General features: G+C 42.9%; 2 protein-coding genes across 2 annotated transcripts; both read right to left on the reverse strand.

The window, feature by feature from the left end:
• Window positions 1-1,810: 1,810 nt before the first annotated feature.
• On the reverse strand, window positions 1,811-19,578 carry LOC121695716 (class I histocompatibility antigen, F10 alpha chain-like). The gene is made up of 13 exons (XM_042076807.1): window positions 19,420-19,578; window positions 15,980-16,270; window positions 15,587-15,886; window positions 15,199-15,480; window positions 14,768-14,887; window positions 14,538-14,609; window positions 14,055-14,126; window positions 13,866-13,955; window positions 13,755-13,775; window positions 5,996-6,049; window positions 5,703-5,729; window positions 5,549-5,608; window positions 1,811-2,119 (listed from the first exon to the last, which is right to left on the reverse strand). The coding sequence occupies exons 1-12, from the start codon at window positions 19,472-19,474 to the stop codon at window positions 5,565-5,567; spliced, it is 1,428 nt and encodes a 475-aa protein (XP_041932741.1). The 5' UTR covers window positions 19,475-19,578; the 3' UTR covers window positions 1,811-2,119; window positions 5,549-5,564.
• LOC121695718 lies at window positions 10,684-13,745 on the reverse strand. The gene is made up of 2 exons (XM_042076809.1): window positions 12,009-13,745; window positions 10,684-11,935 (listed from the first exon to the last, which is right to left on the reverse strand). Exon 2 carries the CDS (start codon window positions 11,933-11,935, stop codon window positions 10,889-10,891), a length of 1,047 nt encoding a protein of 348 aa, XP_041932743.1. The 5' UTR covers window positions 12,009-13,745; the 3' UTR covers window positions 10,684-10,888.
• Window positions 19,579-20,078: the final 500 nt, after the last annotated feature.

The raw sequence follows: 20,078 nt of genomic DNA on the forward strand, positions 1-20,078 counted from the left end.
CATCGTATGATTGCATACTTTCCGTAAATCCTAAATTATGTCCAGGGTCTGCTTAGGCTGCAAAGCACAGGTATTTATTTGAGGTAGGCTTATTCGAGGCAGACCTTTATTTCTTACATTGTACGTTATTGTGCGTTTTGTTTGGAGCGGCATACCAGGCTATCAAACGCAGACGATTTTTGGTTTTGGTATGGGATTTAATTTACTTTTTGCCTTTTATTATATAGTTAAATGTTGAGACTGATGGGCATTTAAATCTAGAGCGTATTTGATGATTACTGTAAAGTTTCGTGTAGTTGAAAAAGTGTTGGGATTTCCAGCTGTTTATTGCGAGACAAGGCCTTTCCTTCATTCATTGAACGTGCGCTGTGCTCTAATGGAAACCTTATTGCATAGCTAAGTAGCCTAAATTGAGTTTTTTTTAATTATGCATGGTTCACTTTTTATTAAATTCGTAGGCTGGAATTGAAACACAATAATTGTGTTTAAATATAGTAGCCTAGTGCTTCAGCCTCTGGCAAGCTCCAAAGGGGGCGGCTATACAGTAGGTTCAGAGCAACGTGTTGGAGACCCATGGTGTAACGAGACAAGGTCTTTATGCTGCTGTTGTGTAATTTATTGTGTGTATCATGTTTAGGCTATGTTTGTTCGGGACAAACAACAACGAAACAAGATCAATACAATTTTCTTTATTTGTTTATTTGTCATATGATGGATAAACAACCATAATATGCACGTCTTCTCATAGGATCCTCAAGAAATACGCACTGAATAACGTTTGGCTGTAGCCGCCGGATAGGTACCCGCCCACCAACATGTACGCGCATGAGAGCTCGTGCCCAACACGGATTTTCGTGCATGGAGCTGGCAAAGATTGTTAAGGCGGAGCAAGATACTTCATCGTAGTTCATGTCTATGGGCGCGAAATGGGGATCGAATCCTGTCTGCATAAAGAGGCGTGTCGATGACGTATTGATGAGCATACGTTGCAACCGGCCAACAGCAGCGGCATAAATAACCGGCGCACACCTGATATAAAGTCGATTTTCTCCAGACTGGAATGCTCAAAAATGCTAAAAATGTACCTGAAATGTTCAGAAGGGTTTGAGGATCATGAAAACGTGCCCGAAATTCACATTCCTAACTCTATAGAACCAAGACCTTAGCATATGTGGTAAAATTCTGAGCTATGCCCATAAACTTCAATGGAGCAGTCGCTGCCTCTGCTCTGCATAAAGGGGGATTTTGACCCCCCCCCCCCCTCGTGCGATCCGGGTTCCCGGAAGTGGCTCCTGATGAAATATCTTGCTCCGCCTTAACAATCTTTGGAGCTGGTTCCAAATGCTCCATGCAGCGGCATATTTGAAAATGGCGTATGCTAACATGCCGAAGCTAATCTGCACGCTCTTGACCCCCTGGTTGATCCCGTAGGCGGCTGTAGCAGACGTTAGCTGTAGATGCGAAATCTTCTTTTTCTTAATTTTTATTTAGTACGTATGCTGTTCAGTGATGCCGGGAAAAGCGTGTTGTGTGGTCGGCTGTTTTAACAACAGTAGGAATATACAGACCTAGAATTAAACCGTTTGTGAAATTCACAAACCTTTGTGCCTATGTTTACAGGCTTACGAATTACACAGAGTTCCTTGTCGAGTGGAGGACCAAGATGTGCGTTAAAAGTGGATGAAATACTTACGATTAATAAAATAATCCTGAATACCTGTAAGAACATGTATTTTACTGCTACAAGTGGTCGTGGCTAATAGTTATTTGCAACTTCTGAAGCTTGTGAACATATTAGCAACACAGCTACTAATGATAGAATTCAGTTTATTGTTGTCATTAATTAATACACGTCTTAATACATTATGTTGTCAATAAATTACCTTAATCGTTAAGTTTTGGCCACTGCCTGACATCATCTACCCAATGTTCCCTTTCAGCTGACATTTTTTCATGAGCAGGATCTCATTTGATATTCTCTGACAGGATGCTTTCATTGAAAAGCCATTAGAAGGCACCGGCTTAGTGTCACACAGTCACACTCCGCAGGCACGCAGTAATGGCGGCAGGCAAGATGGCAGCGCCCATAAAGTTCGCGGCGGATTGGTGTATAGACAGCCTAGAATAAAACAGCAATAAAAAAAACAGTATAAGTGACTAGAAAAGCTGTGCAAGCTGGTACCAGAGATACCCAAGACAGACAAGACAGTAGTACAGTACTGTCAAGACAAATATCTATTACAACACATTACACAACAGAACAAACATGTAAACAAAAGCAAAATACAGTAAAAACACGCACAAGACCAGAAGTGTAGATAATGTACATATTAACAGTTTGGGAATGAAGGCTTAGGGGTGTGATTACCCATGGTCACAAATTTGGTTTGCCTTCATGTTTTAAGTTTATGTTTAAAAGTTGGAAAGTTGTTGCTCTGTTTTAACTCATTGGGTAAACTATTCCAGTAGTTGGTGGCTCTAATTGAAAAGGCCGTTTGCCCATACTTGCTATGTCTGTACTGCACTACACAATCCCCTCTGGTAATTGCTCGAGTGAGTTTCTTTCAGCTTTATGAACGGGCTCAGTGGGGGAGGTGCTAGCCCATGTAGAACCTTGTAGATCAGGCATGCATCAGTGAAATGTTTAAAATTGTCAAAGTTAAATAAATTATATTTCTGAGTTATATGACAGTGTTGATAGCTGTTGGCCTTACTGTACGGTCAAGTGTTTTTAGTGCCTGTTTGTAGAGGGACTGAATTGGTCACAGAGTTGTTTTGTTTGCCTGTGACCAATTAGTAAAGCCGTATGAATGTGAACAAATCATAGCATGCATAAAGATCTTAGCGGCTTCTCCAGACAGGTCTTATGTGCCTGAAGTTGGCAAGGTTAAATTTGACAGTATTGGCCACCTTTTTAGCATGCTTTCGGAATGACAGAGTTGAAGTCATTCCTAGATATTTAAAATCTGATACCACCTTGAGCTTTTCTCCTTTCACCAGGACATCAGGCTCATGAGTTACTGTGGCTTGTCGTGTAAAAAACATGCAGACAGTTTTGTTTTGTTGAGGTGTAAGAAATAATTCAGTCAGACACCTGATGTACCATGGCTTCAGTCAATTGGTGTGCAGCTTCTTGCTTATTTTTTGCATGCACATAGAGGACTGTGTCGTCAGCGTACATTTGTATGTGAATTAATGGGCAGACTGAGGGGAGGTTATTACAGACTGAACAAAAGGGGACCCAGTATTGACCCTTGAGGGACACCTATTCAGGGTTCTCACGGGTCCTTGAAATCCTTGAAAGTTTGTGAATCTGAAAAAAAAAAATTCAAGGCCCTTGAAAGTTTTCGAAAACGGTCCTTGAAAGTCCTTGAATTTCTTTTTGAGGAAAAAATTCCATACAATTTTGTCAGCTTATTAACATGTTTCCATTATTTCGCCACTACTTCCTTAGTCTGTTGAGGTAACATGATTTAACCATGCCCATGCTTGAAATTTATCAACACATTACTGTAGGTCCTTGAATTTGAGGATATTGGGTCTGGAAAGTCCTTGAAAGGTCCTTGAATTTGATCTTAACCAAGGTGTGGGAACCCTGAGTTTAGGTATGTGGACTGTGTGTTATTAATGCGTACACGTTGTGACCGGTGTGTTAGATAGGATTTCATCCACTTTATGGCATGGCCAGAAAAATTAAAAAGAGATAGCTTTGACAGAAGCACCTCATGGTTGACAGTGTCAAAGGCCGCCTTTATGTCTAAAAACACTGCACCTACAGTATTAGTGGGTAATGGGTCAGATTAGAGCCTCCTTATGTTCTTTTAGAAATGTTGAGTTCAGTGCGTAGCCTATGCATCCTTAGCTTTTGAGTTTTTTAAGGAGTTTATGATTTTCACCACTTCAAATTCTGTGATTTCAGAAATTCTCAATGGGAACACTCACTACACTTAAAAAACAGAAAATAACTGGCAGCAGATTTTCCAGGAAGTTCCTGTTATTTAACGGTGCCCTGGTTTAACATTAAGTTAATGTAAAATAACAACATTAATTTCCTGTAAACTAACAGGAAACAACTGGCAGGATTTCCAGGAGCGTCCCTTGTTTAACGGCAGACTACCATAACATTAAATTCCTGTTAAGTATATAACAATTTTCATGTTGGGTAACAAAAAAAAAAAGTGATCTTCACGTTAGTTACACAACAGGTCTTTCATTTTTTACAATTGCAGGAAACAAGTGCCATATATTGAGTTCATCCACTCTCAAATCAACATTTTAAAGATAAAAATCAATTTTTTCACATCAGTTACTTATTTGTAGTTTAACAGATATTTTATTTCACAGCACTTACTTGACAGTCTAACAGTAAAGTAATCTTTTTGAAAGATAAAGGGACATGAAGCAAGATAATAGTAAATAGTAATTTAGGAAAATGTAGACTGACTATAATCATATTTCAGGATCAGGGAATAAGACACAGAAGAATTATCATGGAAAATAAAAACATTGCATTAGGCTCGTGTATCATGTATGAATGTAAAATGTAGATACATAGTAGTATTTTGAAAATCGTATTTCAAAAAACAAGGAATAAGGTACAGAAGAATTATCATGAAAAACAAAAACATTGCATTAGGCTTGTGTAGGAAGGTCTATATTGGGTATATTGTCATGAAATCATGTTACTGATGGTAAAGTTTTGAGTCAGGTCTTGAACTGATTGTATAAAAAAGTTGTTAAAAGTGCAGAGGGTGGTGGTGGCCCAGAAAGAGAAGGAACTAGAGGACATGATGAAGGAATACAGCATTTTGCTCTCGATTAGTCGGTTTGACACCCTTCTCGTGACCCTAACCAATTGCTAGATCAAGGAAGGGGAGCAGACATCAAAACCGAATGAGAACGCACTGGATTAAAGCGCTATGTCAATGAACAGAGCTCTGTCCTCCAGCTAAATAATACCCTATCAGAGCTGCAAACCGAACTGGACAGGGCGCTCTCACAAGCGTGCAGGTGGGAGTATGTAGAGTATGGGAGTAGGTGCAAAAGTATCCGTCACTCATAGAAGCAGATTCGAGCACTTGTATCAACTGACTTGTAGTCGTGCAAGAAAATCAAAGCGATCTGTAGAATTTTATTAATGAGAAATTATTTCACAGATGCACAACTTCGGATGCATTAGTTCACATTTGGGTTTACAAATGCACGAAAGTTGTGGATGTTCTCAGATTATGAAACACGGATGTGCAAATGTGTTTCACACCAACTGCGCTGCAATGATTGGAGCAAAAGTGTCGAGTGCATGACTCTTGAAAGTTGTGACTCACAGGATAGGATTTGTGTACCTGTAACAAGGATTTGTGAACCCGTAGCGCCTATTTTGTGTTAACAAGATATAAAAAAATATGTACAACTTCAACTTTACTGTTACACATTTATGATTTTAGTGTGCGTATGCAAAATCTGCAGTTAAATGTGCTCGCAACTTTTGCACCAAATATACCTTCATATACAGTCACAGAGCTCTAATCATATCTGTAAAAACGTTTACCGTTCATGTTAATGTTTTATTTTTCAGCACTGTTGGTTGATCCTTCAGGACTTCCTCTACCTGAAACAACAGGTACAAAATGGTGTCTTTGATATAGAATAGGTTCTGAAAGTGCTGTAAGATGCAATGCAATGTTACCAAAAAGTCATATTACCAGAATCATCATTACCACCTTCCTTCACTGCAACATGAACGCAATAAATGAGTGAAAAAAGAGAAAAAGATGACTTACACAATGCATGCACAACACAGAGTTAAAGAATGGTCATCACTACATTTCATGAGGTTAGGCTTTGTGTTTGTAAGGCCGAGAAGGAGAACATCTGACAATATTGCAAAGTCAGGCATTTTGTACAGCAGGTGGCTCATTGATAACGTTTTAAAGCTCCTAAAATGTGTACAATACAACAGCCACATAGATCTAATTAAATCTGTAAAAATGTCTACCGTCTGCAGAAACGTTTTCAGCACTGCTTCTGGATGATCCTTCAGATGAATTACCTGAAAGAACAGGTGCAAGACAACTTTGTTATAGCATAGGTTCTTAGGCCTTGTTCAGACTGCAGCCCAAATCTGTTCCCCCCCCCCCCCCCCCCCCCAAAGCCTATCAGCATCATATTGCAAATGATCAGATCTGATCTACCTGTCCGTCTGGACATAGTCTTATCCAGATTGATTACTATGGTAACAGGCTACGCCCAGTATACAAATGAGCAGAACTAAGAGATGTGCGGATGATCTTTAATGTCACCCATACCTGCTTCTAAAAATAAATCATCCTTATTTACAAAATTTAGCTTATCTGAAGAAAAATATCTTATTTGGCAAAATTACATGTCCAAAATAGCCAAAACACGACCGACATCACTCCATTCAAAGTTACATTGGAATGCCACTGTTTCAGCAACTTCCCGAACACACACACACCACTTTGTGCAGCGTCAGATCAGTGGACGAGTTTGGTCTTGCAGCGCTGCGCAGATCTGGCTGAATTTTCAGTTGTTCACTCGCGACCCACCCGCAGTTAATTAGAATGTTTTTTTGTTGTTGCTGGGCCCACTCTACCCGCGGTTATATCCGCAGTGTATAACCGCAGACCGCGCATCTCTACCTGTTTCTGTCCCAAATGATTATGTGGAGCTGCGGCGCAAACTTTTTGTTAACTGCAAAAAAGCGCCAGAATCAAAGGAGACTACTTAGTTGTGCTTCATTTTGTGTAGCTATCACTGCTGGAATAGACATCTGAAGTTTGCCTACAAAAAAACTGTTATCTTTGAGATCCGGTATCTGCCGATTTTTCCTATGGGAAAATAACATGGGGATTTTGAATTATCGCACCTGTTAAACTCTTGCGGGGACGAAAAAGTCTGAAATCCAGACATTTTTTCCTGAACACACTTTTGTCCTCTGCCTTCGAGCGGGTACTGTGATCTCCGGTAGCCTACGTTAAGACGGCAAACTTAGATTTTTGCTACCCAGAGCTAAGCTGCTAACTAACTTAATGGCAAGTTGCATTTCAAGTTATCTCTGTGGTAGTAAAAGTGGGCCACCTTCACGTACCGGCGATCACAGTATCCACTCGAAGGCAGAGGACAAAAGTGTGTAGAGCAAAACGTGTGCATTTCCGATTTCCTCGTCCCCGCGAGAATTTGACAGTGATAATTCCAAAATCCCCATGTTATTTTCCCATAGGATAAAAAATCAAGATACCGGATCTCCTTATATGGGCAAACATGGTAACTTTTTTGTAGGCGAACTTCAGAAGTCTATGGCTGTGTAACCATGAGTGTAACACACCTTGAATTAACTTCCGTCTCTCCAGTGGGGTATACTACGAAGCAGAGGTGGGACCAAGTCACTGTTTGGCAAGTCACAAGTAAGTCCCAAGTCTTAGCAGTCAAGTCCAAGTCAAGTCCCAAGTAAATACAGAGAAGGGCAAGTCGAGTCCAAGTCCAAGTCACATCAAAGCCAAGTCGAGTCCAAGTCCAAGTCCCAATCTTTTTCAAGTCCTGAACAAGTCATCAGGTACTCTTCACTTAATAATGCCATTATTAGACTATCGATCATAATTTTAGCACTTCCATCTAATCCACAGTATTTTTTGTTTATAAATACAGATTAAAATATGTTCAATGTTTCTGTCTTGTAATCTTTTACGACATATGCATGCGCATACCTGTGTAATCTGTAAACGGATAGCTACATAACACTCAGCACAGCTGCAAATATATATATTGTTTTTCCAAATTGCGGAGCCCACTGTAAGGATGAGTAATAATTTGACTGATGGCAGTTCACTGCGCTAGGCCACAGATTTGCCTGCAAACAATTTATTAGGCTGTCTGGCAGTGGCGACTCATAAGGGAAGCCAAGGTCAACACTTTTATATTATTTAAAAGATAATAATGACAGTAATTTTGTTTTAAAGTATTCATTTCTTAAGAAATACTACACATTTGATGCTGTTTATCTCATTTGTAAATGGTGCACTGTCACTTTAAGCCCATTGTGTCACACGTTCTCATAATGATCCTTTTTTTACCAGCTCCGTTCAAATATAGCCTATGGCTAGTCCACAAACTCAAACATTGTTTGTGCCACATGTATAGCACAATATTAACAACGATAAGCATGATATTAAGTTGGCACAAACAGCTTTCATTCCCTTGGAAAGAGAAGCATGTATGACATGATGCTTGCTTGACATTTTCTGTTTGCAATTAAAAGTGAATTATGAGCCTGGTAGCCAGTAGCCACCTAGCTACAGTAGCTGAGTGAAATGTATTTCAATCGGCATATCATGTGCTTCATGTAAATAAATTATTGAATACTTCAAGACTATTAAGACCAGTTCCATTACACAAGGCAAAGACAACTCTTCATAATATTCTTGTCCACTTTCCAAATCACAGTGAGTGCAGCTATGTCATAGTGACCTGGATCTCATAGTTTATAACAGTACAGTAGGCTAGTGAGAACCGGATAATTCACAATCTCCTCTAATCTCGTATTTGTTGCCTTCACGATTTCCTTTTATATGTTTCTTATATTTAAAAGAAGATATCAATCATCATCAACAATGACAAGCCAGCTGGAACCTACTCATTTTCTCTCCCTCTCGTGCGTGCTTGGATGCGTTCTCAATTAAATGCAGTAGGCTAGCATAAGTTCAAGTTGGATCTTAATGGAGAGGACTCGAAAAGTATCAACTTTATGTAACATGCTGTTGGTGCTTTTTGACATTAAACGTTCTCTAACAACAGTGCAAATCAGTTTGCAGTAAAGCTACTAGTGATTGGCTAAATGTTGGTCCTTCCTCTGTCTCTTGGTGCCCTACACACAGTGCGTAATGTGTGTGGGGGTAGCGGCAGTACTGTACTGTGCTCTGGCCGCTTGTCTCCGCTATTTTATTTTTTATTTTTTTAGTCGCGGGAAAGCGTCTGTGGGGTGACTGGTCCACGATCAGGAAATTTAGTTTTTGATTCGAGGCATGTCAAGTCATCACAAGTCAAAGAGGCAAAGTCCGAGTCAAGTCTCAAGTGAATAGTATTCAAGTCCAAGTCGAGTCGCAAGTCATGCCGAATTTTATCAAGTCAAGTCTGAAGTCATTAAAATCATGACTCGAGTCTGACTCGAGTCCAAGTCATGTGACTCGAGTCCACATGTCTGCTACGAAGCACGTTAGACATATCTATGCTATGTAGACATATTGAGGCTTCACAAAGCCTTGACTCAGGAGTATAAGTTAAGTGATACTGCGATAGCAGTTATGTGATATATTTGTCAAACTAGGCTTTCAGCTCAGATCTGTGCGCGTTCTCGGTGTTGGGATGATATTGGCCAATCGTGAAACTTGGAGACGCATAAGACCGTTAAAAAACAATTACTTCCGCATTTATGAGCGATAGCGTAATCTACACTTTGGTCATTTTCGGTCATTTTAGCCTATAACATCAAATAAATCGATTGTCATCAGCTATGTTCAGGCTGTAGTAATGCGCAAATGTGTCGCCCGTCTTCCAGCTGGCAGACCTACATATATCCTCGATCGTGGCCCCCTTCCAGGCAGCCCAGGACGCCGCCACCCCTCTGGTGGAGTGCGCCCTTAGGTTGCCCGGCTGCCCGGCTCCTGCCACCTCATAAGCCGCTGCTATAACCTCCACGATCCAATGGGAGAACCTCTGTTTAGAGAGGGGTTTCCCTAGCGCTTGTGCACCAAAACAGACAAACAGCTGCTCAGTCTACTGTAGCGCGCTCGTCCTTTCCGTGTAGACTCTCAGAGCCCTGACCGGACACAGGCTACAAAGCCATGGCTCTTCCTGCTGGGTCTCTGGGCCAAAAGCGGGCAGCTCGATCACCCTCGAGCTCGCCGAGGAGGACAGAATCTTTGGCTGATCGGGTTAGGGTGAAGAATGACTTTCGAGTCATCCACTGCGAATTGCATGCAGGCTGGGTTAACCGATAATGCTGTGAGGTCACCCACTCGCTTCACCACGGTCAGCGCGAGCAATAGTGCCGTCTTATAGGACAGCCATTTCAGCTCGGCCCGTGCCAATGGCTCAAACGGGGCTTCCGCCAGAGCCTTCAGCACCAAGGCCAGGTCCCAAGGTGGAACTGTGACCGAGCGTGGAGGTCTGATGCGCCGTGCACTTCTGAGAAATCGCGACGCGAGGGGGTAAGCCCCAGGCGACATCCCCGCCCAACCCATATGACAAGCCGATATGGCTGCCAAGTAAACTTTTAGTGTGGACGGGGCACGCCCCAGGTCAAAAAGGTGCTGCAGAAACACCAGAATCTTACTTGCATGTAAAGGCATGGAGCGCTCTCCTGACACCAGTCCGCAAACACTTTCCATTTTAGGGAATATAGTGAGCGGGTTGACTAGGCTCTGGCACTCTGTATGGTTTCCACCACCGAGAGTGGCAACCCCGCACTAAGTAGCCTCAGCCTCTCAGGGGCCAAGCCGCCAGCTGCCATCTCTCCGGCGCCGGATGCTAAATCGCCATGTCCGCCTGGGACAATAATCTTTGCGGGCCGGGAGCTTCCACGGCTCGCCATGCAGTAGAGCCATTAGCTCCGGAAACCATATCTGATCTGGCCAATGAGGGGCTATCAGGATAGTCTTGTGTCTGCCTCTCCTCACCCTCTCTAAGACCGCCGGTATCAAGGCCTTCGGGGGATATGCATATAACAGGCTCCTCGGCCATTCGTGGGCCAGAGCGTCTACCCCCAGTGGAGCATCGCTCTCCGTCAACACAAACCACTTCGGGCAGTGCGTCGTCTCGCGTGAAGCAAAAAGATCGACCTGCACTCTCCCGAAGCGCTGCCAGACCCCCTCCACTACTTGCGGATGGAGGCGCCACTCTCGATGTGACAAAGGGCCTCTCTGCGCGGACTGAGAGGAGATGACACCTCGCCCACAGTAGCAATCTCGTCGCTAGGTGATATAGCTACGGCCCCTGGCGATTGATGTATGCCACTGTCGCAGTGTTGTCCGACCTCACCAACACATGACGCCCTGCTATAAGCGGGCGAAAATGCTTGAGCACAAGGTACACTGTCATGAGCTCCAGCGCATTTATGTGCAAACGCTGTAGCTGCCTGTTCCATGTCCCCCTGATCGCTCACCCATCGCATACTCCTCCCCAGCCAAGGAGGCTGGCATCCGTAGTCACCACCTGCCGGTGGGCTACTCTCCCCAGCGGGGCTCCAACTGAGAGGTTCTCGGGGGTAAGCCAATAAGCAAGAGCTCTCCAGCATCTCCGATCCATCCGAACGCGCTTGTGTCTGTCCCTGAGCGCTGAGAACCATGCTTGGAGATCCCGCATGTGAAGGAGGCCGAGGGGAACCGCATGCAAAGCCGCCGCCGGAGGGAGGAGGTTTATTAACAAGTGCTTGTGGATACAATAGCGCAACTGCGCATGAACTGTCACTTTGGAGAATCCTGGCGCGCTTGGGGAACGGCTCGCCAACCTCCCGTGACCGTCCCAACAGTCTTGCCTGAGGCTGGCCGGTGGGGGCTGGGCGTGAAGCAGACCGCTCTCTGCCCCGCTTCCAGCCTCGCCTTGACTGCCTGTCCTGCCGCGGTGGGTAGATGTCCCTCTGTTGTCCAGGCGGCCTCTGCTGCTGCTGCTGCTGTTGTTGCTGCCGCTGTGGGTGTGGCGCACCCCTGCGTCTTGCCCGCACATGGTGAGTGGCCATTGTCGGCGCCTGCGCGGTGGGGCGGGAGGTCCCTTCTCGCCGAGGCAGAAAGCTCTTCACCGCCTCCGTGCTTTTCTGGGTCGCCTCAAACCGCGGGGCATGGTCGACACCCAGGCAGCTTATGCAGACCGGGTGTGGGTCCAGAGCGGGGATCCACATCCCGCAGCTCCGACCGCACCTCCACATCTGGGCGGTCACCGACTCAGACATGCTTTTTAGATTTTTTTTTTTTTTTTAACCTTTATTGAAGAAGCAAGACAGAAAAGCGAGAAAAATAGATAGAGGTATAGAAAGAGTCGGCAGCAGTCGTCTTCTTCCCCGGCAAGGCTGAAGTCGATGACACCCGTCTCTCCCGCTCCTTTAAGTTCTCCCGATATCCTTTGCCTTTCCTTTTGCTCGCAAGACTGTGTTTTGATTCTCTTGTAAGAAACTTCAAGCGACGTCGCTGAAGAATGAAAGAGTGATTGTCGTTGGCCGCGGCGGCTTATTATAGCCGAGCCGTTTTTCGCGCTAACAGAACCTTAGCAGGACCTGTGAGAGGACTTAATTTGTGATCAAGTGATCGTGGAATGTATTCCCATTGGTTAACGCCGAGTAGTTTGACTGAAAGAGAACTTCGTTTTTTAAGACAATTGATTGGTCAGTGGGCGGTAGATTACACGATTTGAGCTATAATTTAGCACATAACCTCGTCTCGACCAGGTTTAGTTGCGAGCATAAGATACCATGGGGATATAGCGATGCTAAAACAGATCCACTTTCGTGTCACAGCATACCCTGGCTTTGAGCGCAACATACCTACTAATCGAGATTTGTAGTATACCCCACGGATCTACGTTGTCGTTGTTGTTGTTTGTGTTGTGTTGCGAGTGACATGGAAGACACTGTAATCCTATTCAAGCGACCGAGATGTTCAGAATGAAACGGATCTGTAAAAATCTGGTTGGAATCACATTCCAAAACCACCTCTGTATGTGGTTTGAAGCAGAGGTCCATTGCTAACTATGATAGCAACTAGATTGGTAGTGTCAAAGTGTCAAATGTGAGTCCGTAGATTTGAGTTACACATGGACAAACACTTAAGATTCATACTGTCACATATCATGTTTTTAATTTTGGAAAATTAAAAAAATTAGAGCATATTTGTTAGCTCTTACTAAAATGTGACCGAAATCCGACCAAATATCAACACTGTATTTCTGTATTGTTAAAGGACAATTCCGGCGCAAAATGAACCTAGAGTACCTATGTGTACCGAGTTCGTCTATTCTCTGGGATATGTTTTCATGCTTATCGAACGTGACCAGTTTTACCACAAACCGCTAATAAGCAGTTAACGCTAGTCTTCGGGGCACACGCAAAATAAAAAGAAATCGCTATTTCTATACCACTAACAAAGCTCAAAAGCGCCACACTTCCACGGTAGTATAATGAGGGGCCCTACATGTAAACCGAAGCATTGAGAACTTTGTAAGTGTGCAGACAGTTTATTAAAAAGATAGTTTAGAAACCGTACAGTTCACGGATACAGGCTGGTGCCATCTTGGGAAAACAGTCACGTGACAATTCAGCTCACGTTGTATAATGTTGGACTGGAGCAACGCGAGCTGAACTGTCACGTGACTTGTTTTCCCAAGATGGCGCCCGCTTGTATACGTGAACGGTACTGTTTCTAAACTATCTTTCACGGTCACGTTCGTTTAGCATGAAAACATATCCCAGAGAACGGAGGAACTCGGTACACATGTGTTATTAACTCTTAGGTTCATTTTGCGCTGGAATTGTCCTTTGTAACGCGTGACTCAAATACTGTCAACTCAGATTTGGCAGTGACGCTACCACAGTAGATGCATCATAGTTAGCAGCTATGCTTTTGGGAAACGCACCACAGATTTTGGGAAAAAACAAGCACGATACAATCTGGATAGGCTATGCTAAAAATAACATTTGGAGTGGTAAGGTGAACAAGGCTGTAAGATGCGATGATACCAAAAAGTCATCTTACCAGAATCAGTGTTTTCCTCCACTGCAACATAAAAGCGAGAATTGGGTAAAAAAAACAAAACCTAACCAAATGTAATGATACTCTAAGAATAATTAGAAACAAATAATTTACATTTTCCACTTCCATCCTGCAAAAGTGTGGTTCCAATCCCAATCACTGTTGATCCTGTGCCATTTACATCTTGTCCAGTGGACGCATTTGCTTTGTAATATAACATGACATAGCATGAAGTAACATAGCAATACATAACATAACCAAAAGTAATGACAAACAAAGATATAAAGAACCAAATTGTATTACCTTGTCCATTACCCAACAAAGGTGTGTTCACGTTACCCGCCACTGATGGTATCACCACTGCTGGTGAAGGGTCTGGGAATTCAAAACATTTCACTAATGGCTTTACTTTCTCAGTACATACACACAGGCTGTACAGTAGGCGCTGTAGGCACACACAGTATATCAGCGGTTTTATACATCCAAAAAATGTTTTCCTTGTTTTATTTGATAGCGAATTGACACCTCTATACTCATCACTGCTGCACTTTGATAATGGCGCTAAAACCAACTCATTTTGGTTGTTGCTATGGGTCATTATGTACATGTTTATTTGCTATAGAACAGGGAAGTGAGATCCAGTAAAATTACTTATGGGGAATACCGCCTTTTAATGTGTGCAAGCAAGTCCTTTGTGACCACTGCTATTGGCACATTCATTCTGTCTTTGTCCTTCACGTAAATCACCATAGCAAAATGCCAAAACAATTCTAAAAGTGATATTACCTAGGTCTGGATTTCTGATTATTGTCCGTGTCCCTGCAAAAATACCATTGTATTTGAGACCACCATTGTACTCTGTGAGAGATTGGGCAAAGAGGCAAGAATCATACAAATGTACAGAGGATACCTAATGAAGTGTAATCACTACATAAAGCGCAGTGTCCACTTTGTTTTGCAATTAATAAACTACCATGAATCTGGTATCAGTTTCAGTCATATGGAGAAGAACCTACCAATTACGCCTTTTTTAAAAGCAATGAACACCAAGATCAACGTGATTAGTATCAGCACTGCCAGCCCTCCCAATACCGCTCCAATCAAGAATGCGGAGGTACCATCACACATTTCTCCATCTGCAACAAAGGGTAAACAATTTGCTTATAGAACAGTATTGCTGCTCAAGCCCAATGGGAATAGAATCATACTAACAGATCAAACCCATACTGGCCATACTGTACAACTATGAAGACTGTCACAGCCAAGACATTTTTAGCATTTTCTTCAATGTAATAATCCACTACTGATATTGCTTGTTGACAGAGATATGAATATGAAATGCAATTCATTGTGTTTATGTATAGTAGAAATACAAATCAAACATATCAAAAGGGATGTTGAGCAAATAAAAAAACAGTAAGGACTAAATCAAACAATGCAATCTTACCCAAGGTCCAAACTTTCGTAATTGGTTCTTCCAGGCCTATGTGGTACACCTCACATCTATAATCATCCATGTCTGACCTTTGGGCCTCCACATTCAATTTGATCTGATGGGTTCCATCGCCATTGGGCAAAACATCCCCAATATCACCTTTCTTTATTACCTCCTTTCCTTTCAGAATGGTGATTTCAATTTCTTTTTGGTAGAAACCTGTGGCCATGCAGGTCAACTTGAGTGTATTTGAAGATCTGTCTGCTTTACCAAAAAGATGAACCTTTGGTGGAGCTGATGAATCAAGAAAAAATAATATACGTTTATACATTTTAATTTGGTTCAATTGAGTAAAATAGCCCTAAACAAAAGTATTTCATCCTATGTTAACAGTACTCACAAACGTTCACTTGTTGTTTTAATTCTTCATCCCCATATGTTCTGAACTTCTCCAGCCAGTCCACGCACTCCTTCTCCAGGTAGCCCTTTGTGTACTGATTCAGGATGGGAACCCCATCCCACTTCTGTTTTGTGGGTACAGCTTCAGTAACTGGGGCAACCCACTGCATTGAATTATCATCAAAGGAAAGGAAATCCTTTCCATCATAGCTGTATGCATCCACACCGCGAACAAACCTGACAGAACCATCTGCCATTTTGTCAACCTCACAACCATGTTTCCACATAAGGACATGAACATCTGAGGAAATTATAACAGCAGGTCAGAATACGCATTGATGAAGATGTGTCTGTTACTGACATAACTATGAAGTCAGGGTGTGCTGGAACTCACCAGATCCATTCTGTCTCATGCGTTCCATCAGAATGTTCACATTGACTTTGAACCATTGCTCTTTGCTTTTACGTGACTGGGTGCCCTTTTCCCAGTAGTCCGCTGGAAGCTTTTTTTTCATCCAGTCCTGTTGAGGAATCTTGACTTTGTCTTTGCTGTTATAGTAATCAATCTTTCTGTCGTCCAGTAGGCCCATGGCAGTAAATTCAAAGATGCCTGGTGCGTTGACAGCCTTTGACAGGGCTGTGTACACATAGTACAGTGAGTGGCGTTCTGGGGCACCTTGTCCAGCTTTTCAGGAAAAATGAATTAGAAGAACATCAGTCTACAGTGAAGAAGGGTCTTTACATAATGGAAAACAGCATAATAATAACACAAAACACATCAGCACATATGACAATAACCTTGTATAGGGGTTGGACACCTATGGCTCATGAACCAGATATGGCTCCATTGGTGACTGCATGTTGCTTGTGGAGAAATTTGAGCTGAGATGTCATGATAAATAAGCGGCTAAAATAGGCAACTATTACACTATTGTGTCAATCAAACACCCAATGACCAATGACTACAATAATGTTTCTAAATGAATGTTTGTTTTCCTTTCCTGTCGATAGCGGTTGATGTTGAAGCACCTATAGGCAGTGGTGGAGGAAGTACTGAAACTCAGTACTTAAGTAAAAGTACAAATACACAGAGAAATATTTACTTTAGTAAAAGTAAAAGTACCACAATGACAACCCTACTTAAGTAAAAGTAAAAAGTACCTGCTTTTAAATGTACTTTAAGTATTAAAAGTAAAAGTATTTGCATAATGATTTATTCTCTTAATATCTATAGGCTATTCTAAAACGAAAAATCAGTATGGGCTGTGGCATTTTAATTAAGCTAGTTTATGATGCCTCCTCTCAGCTGTGCTGGCTGTGACTCCTGCCTCCGGCCAACTCCACTCCACACCAGCCTGAGCCATGGTGTAGAAGCAAGCATCACGGCAGGCGGTCAGGATGACACTCAGGCCCAGTCCAACTGCTATGACTAGAAACCCCTACACCATTGTAATGGATTTTGGACACTCCTTCGCCTTGTGACAGCCTTCCTCTGCCCTCGCTAACCCCCCCCCCCCCCTACAGGCCTGCCCCGACGCAACACGCAACTGCCCGTGCCTCTCATCCTGGTCCCTGCACACAATTGACGCCCATCAACCCCCTCTTCTACCGAACTCAACAAACTCCTCTACATTCCCCCTTCACCTAGTGGTCCCTCCAAGGTTCACTGCTTCCCTGGTGCCAAGGTCCGTGACATCCATCACAAACTCCCAAGCATCATCACCTGCTACACCAAGGTCAATAACAGCATTGTGCATGTGTGTGTGTGTGTGTGTGTGTGTGTGTGTGTGTGTGAGAGAGAGAGTGAAGGGAGAAGGGAGTCTTAAAGACCCTTCCATTTTATTCAATGAATATAGTGTTGTTGACTTAAAAACAAAAAATTCAGATCATAATGGCAAAGTCGAGAAAGACAGAGAGAGATCATCCGACAGAAAGAGAGGTAGGCAAAGGATAAGAAAATGAAATGAAATCAGTGGAGACAAGACAGGATAAAAGGAGCAATAGAGGAGTATAAGGCAGGTCATTGAGAATGGTGGGGCCCCTAACCTGAGACTGCTGGCTAGGGCATGGACATACCCAAGTCTACTCTCAAACGCAGGGTAAAAGGTAATAGTAGGAAGAAAGCTGATATCTGTATAATGTCTTCTATGAATGTGTTAGGCCCTATCTGCATTTTCTCTTTTGATTTGATTAGGACAAGGATTAGGGTTTCAAAATGGTAGGCTATTGCCCAGATAGCAAAATCAGATTGGCAGATAGCTGACCGCTGGTGGTAGGCTGCCGTCGGTGGCGTGCCACTTGTGGTCCGCCGTTCATCTCTTTAAATTTAACTTCTCATGAATATTAAGAAAAGTTAAAATGATATATGGAGTATAACTGAACAAATGAAAAATATTTTAGACCAATACTAACTGAATACTGAATATTTTAGACCAATAGTAAGTAAATGTTAGGCAATTTGTCTGCAACCCGCCAGAGAACCGATGAGCCAAATGCCAGCGGACCGCCAACTGCCCCCAGCCTCTTGGTTGTGGATTTACAGTAGCCTACTAGTAGCAAACTTTCCATGGGAACCAAAACTTACTCAAAAACTAACCTTCGGGGAACGTTTGGGAACCAAAAACTAACGTTTCCGAAACCAAAAACTATAAATTGTTAGCTGGGATATAGCCTACTTCAGAAGTCCGAAAAGCAAAACATGTCCAACATTAGGGCAATCCACCCTATCCCGGTTTTGTATTTGCGCATACAAACATTATATCCCGATTCAGATGCCTGCATAAGTCCTTATATCTCGCCGGTTTTGAATAACCCAGTTTTAAACAAAGATTGTAAAGGCGGAGCAAGATACTTCATCGTAGTTCATGTCTATGGGCGCGAAATGGGGATGAGCTGTCTGCATAAAGAGGCGTGTCGATGACGTTTTGACGAGCGTACGTTGCAACCGGCCAACAGCAGCTGCATAAATAACCGGCGCACACCTGATATAAGGTCAATTTTCTCCCGACTGGAATGCTCAAAAATGCTAAAAATGTATCTGAAATGTTCAGAAGGATTTGAGGATCATGAAAACGGGCCCGAAATTCACATTCCTAACTCTATAGAACCAAGACCTTAGCATATGTGGTGAAATTCTGAGCTATGCCCATAGACTTCAATGGAGCAGTCGCTGCCTCTGCTCTGCATAAAGGGGGATTTTGACCCCCCCCCTCGTGCGATCCGGGTTCCCGGAAGTGGCTCCTGATGAAATATCTTGCTCCGCCTTAACAATCTTTGTTTTAAAGGTGGAGTAGCGGATAGCATAGCCTACTCTGAAAGAAACCGGAATACCGTTCCTTCCCCGTTTCTCATGCGAACGCGCGAATCTAAACCGGGATAACGTCAACGTGTGGCAATAGAACTTTATTGTTGGCTAACCAGATAGTAGCCTATTCGTAGACTGCGGCACTTCTGAAATAGCCTACGTGTCCCGGTTATGAGGCTTATCCCGATATTCTGGATGTGTTATGAACACAGAGAAACCCCGGTCCCTGTCTACAGTTAGCCTAGTTGGCTATTACCAGTTGCCTAGCTGGTATTAATAACCGGGTTTCTCTGTGTTCGTGTAGACTAAACACATATCGATATCCTGCTAAAGCATGCAATGACTTATCGAGTAACTGTTAACCTACAGCAGTACAAGCCTATAATTCATAATATTAGGCTACATATCATTCGTGTTATCTTAGGTTATGATCAAGTTACAAACTGCGACACACGTTTGTTTAAGATTCATTTTCGGTTTACACATTGGCCTACCAATTGTTTTCAAAATATCTTAAAGTTACATCTTACCCAAACAACATATCGGTAGAATGGCACAGACCATCAATAATTCCACGAAACCCATGATCCAGCGTAGGCTATTCCACAGTTCTGAATTCTGCGTGGAGTGTTCGGTCCAGTCCCAGTCGGGCTACGAGGGGTCCACATGCCCCCCCCTCATAGTCCTGGGGAGTCCCGGGGGGAGTGGTATTTCCTGTAGCCCTGGTCCCAGAGTTTAAGAAAAATCATGTTAACAGGAAATTAACTCATTCCCATTACAGGCCTACCTGGTAGACCACGACTGACCGGTGGTGGAAAATACCGATTTCAAGACTTGAGAGATTATAATGGCCATTGCTTATGCAAAAAGTGGTCAATATTGAGCACGTTTAGTATCAACACAAAGTATTTTACATGTTGTATCATAATCTAAAGTTCAATTATGTGTTAAGCCATATTATAGGCCTAATATAGTCATAGGCTAGGCTATGTGTAGTCGATGGGGTGTAGGCTAGTCCATAGTAGGGGTCAATCCGTATAGTAGGCCTATAGGCTAGCCTACTCTTTTGATCCTGTGTAGGCCTACCATCCCACTGAATACGGTAGGGTCTTTTCTTGTAAAGAAAAACCATGTTACCAAGAAATAAACCCCACTGTATTTGGTACTTCTAACTGGTAGCCTATCTAAT

This window comes from Alosa sapidissima, chromosome 21, assembly GCF_018492685.1.
Source record: "Alosa sapidissima isolate fAloSap1 chromosome 21, fAloSap1.pri, whole genome shotgun sequence".
Lineage (NCBI taxonomy): Eukaryota > Metazoa > Chordata > Actinopteri > Clupeiformes > Clupeidae > Alosa > Alosa sapidissima.

Bases quoted from the DNA above. Each gene is read 5' to 3' on its own strand.
- LOC121695718 (XM_042076809.1), bottom strand. From the start codon at position 11,935: ATGTGGAGGTGCGGTCGGAGCTGCGGGATGTGGATCCCCGCTCTGGAC.
- LOC121695716 (XM_042076807.1), bottom strand. From the start codon at position 19,474: ATGGGTTTCGTGGAATTATTGATGGTCTGTGCCATTCTACCGATATGT. The intron at 15,887-15,979 runs GTGAGTTCCAGC...TAATTTCCTCAG, and splicing joins CATGAGACAGAATGGATCTG to ATGTTCATGTCCTTATGTGG. The intron at 14,127-14,537 runs GTAATATCACTT...TTGAATTCCCAG, and splicing joins AATCAGAAATCCAGACCTAG to ACCCTTCACCAGCAGTGGTG.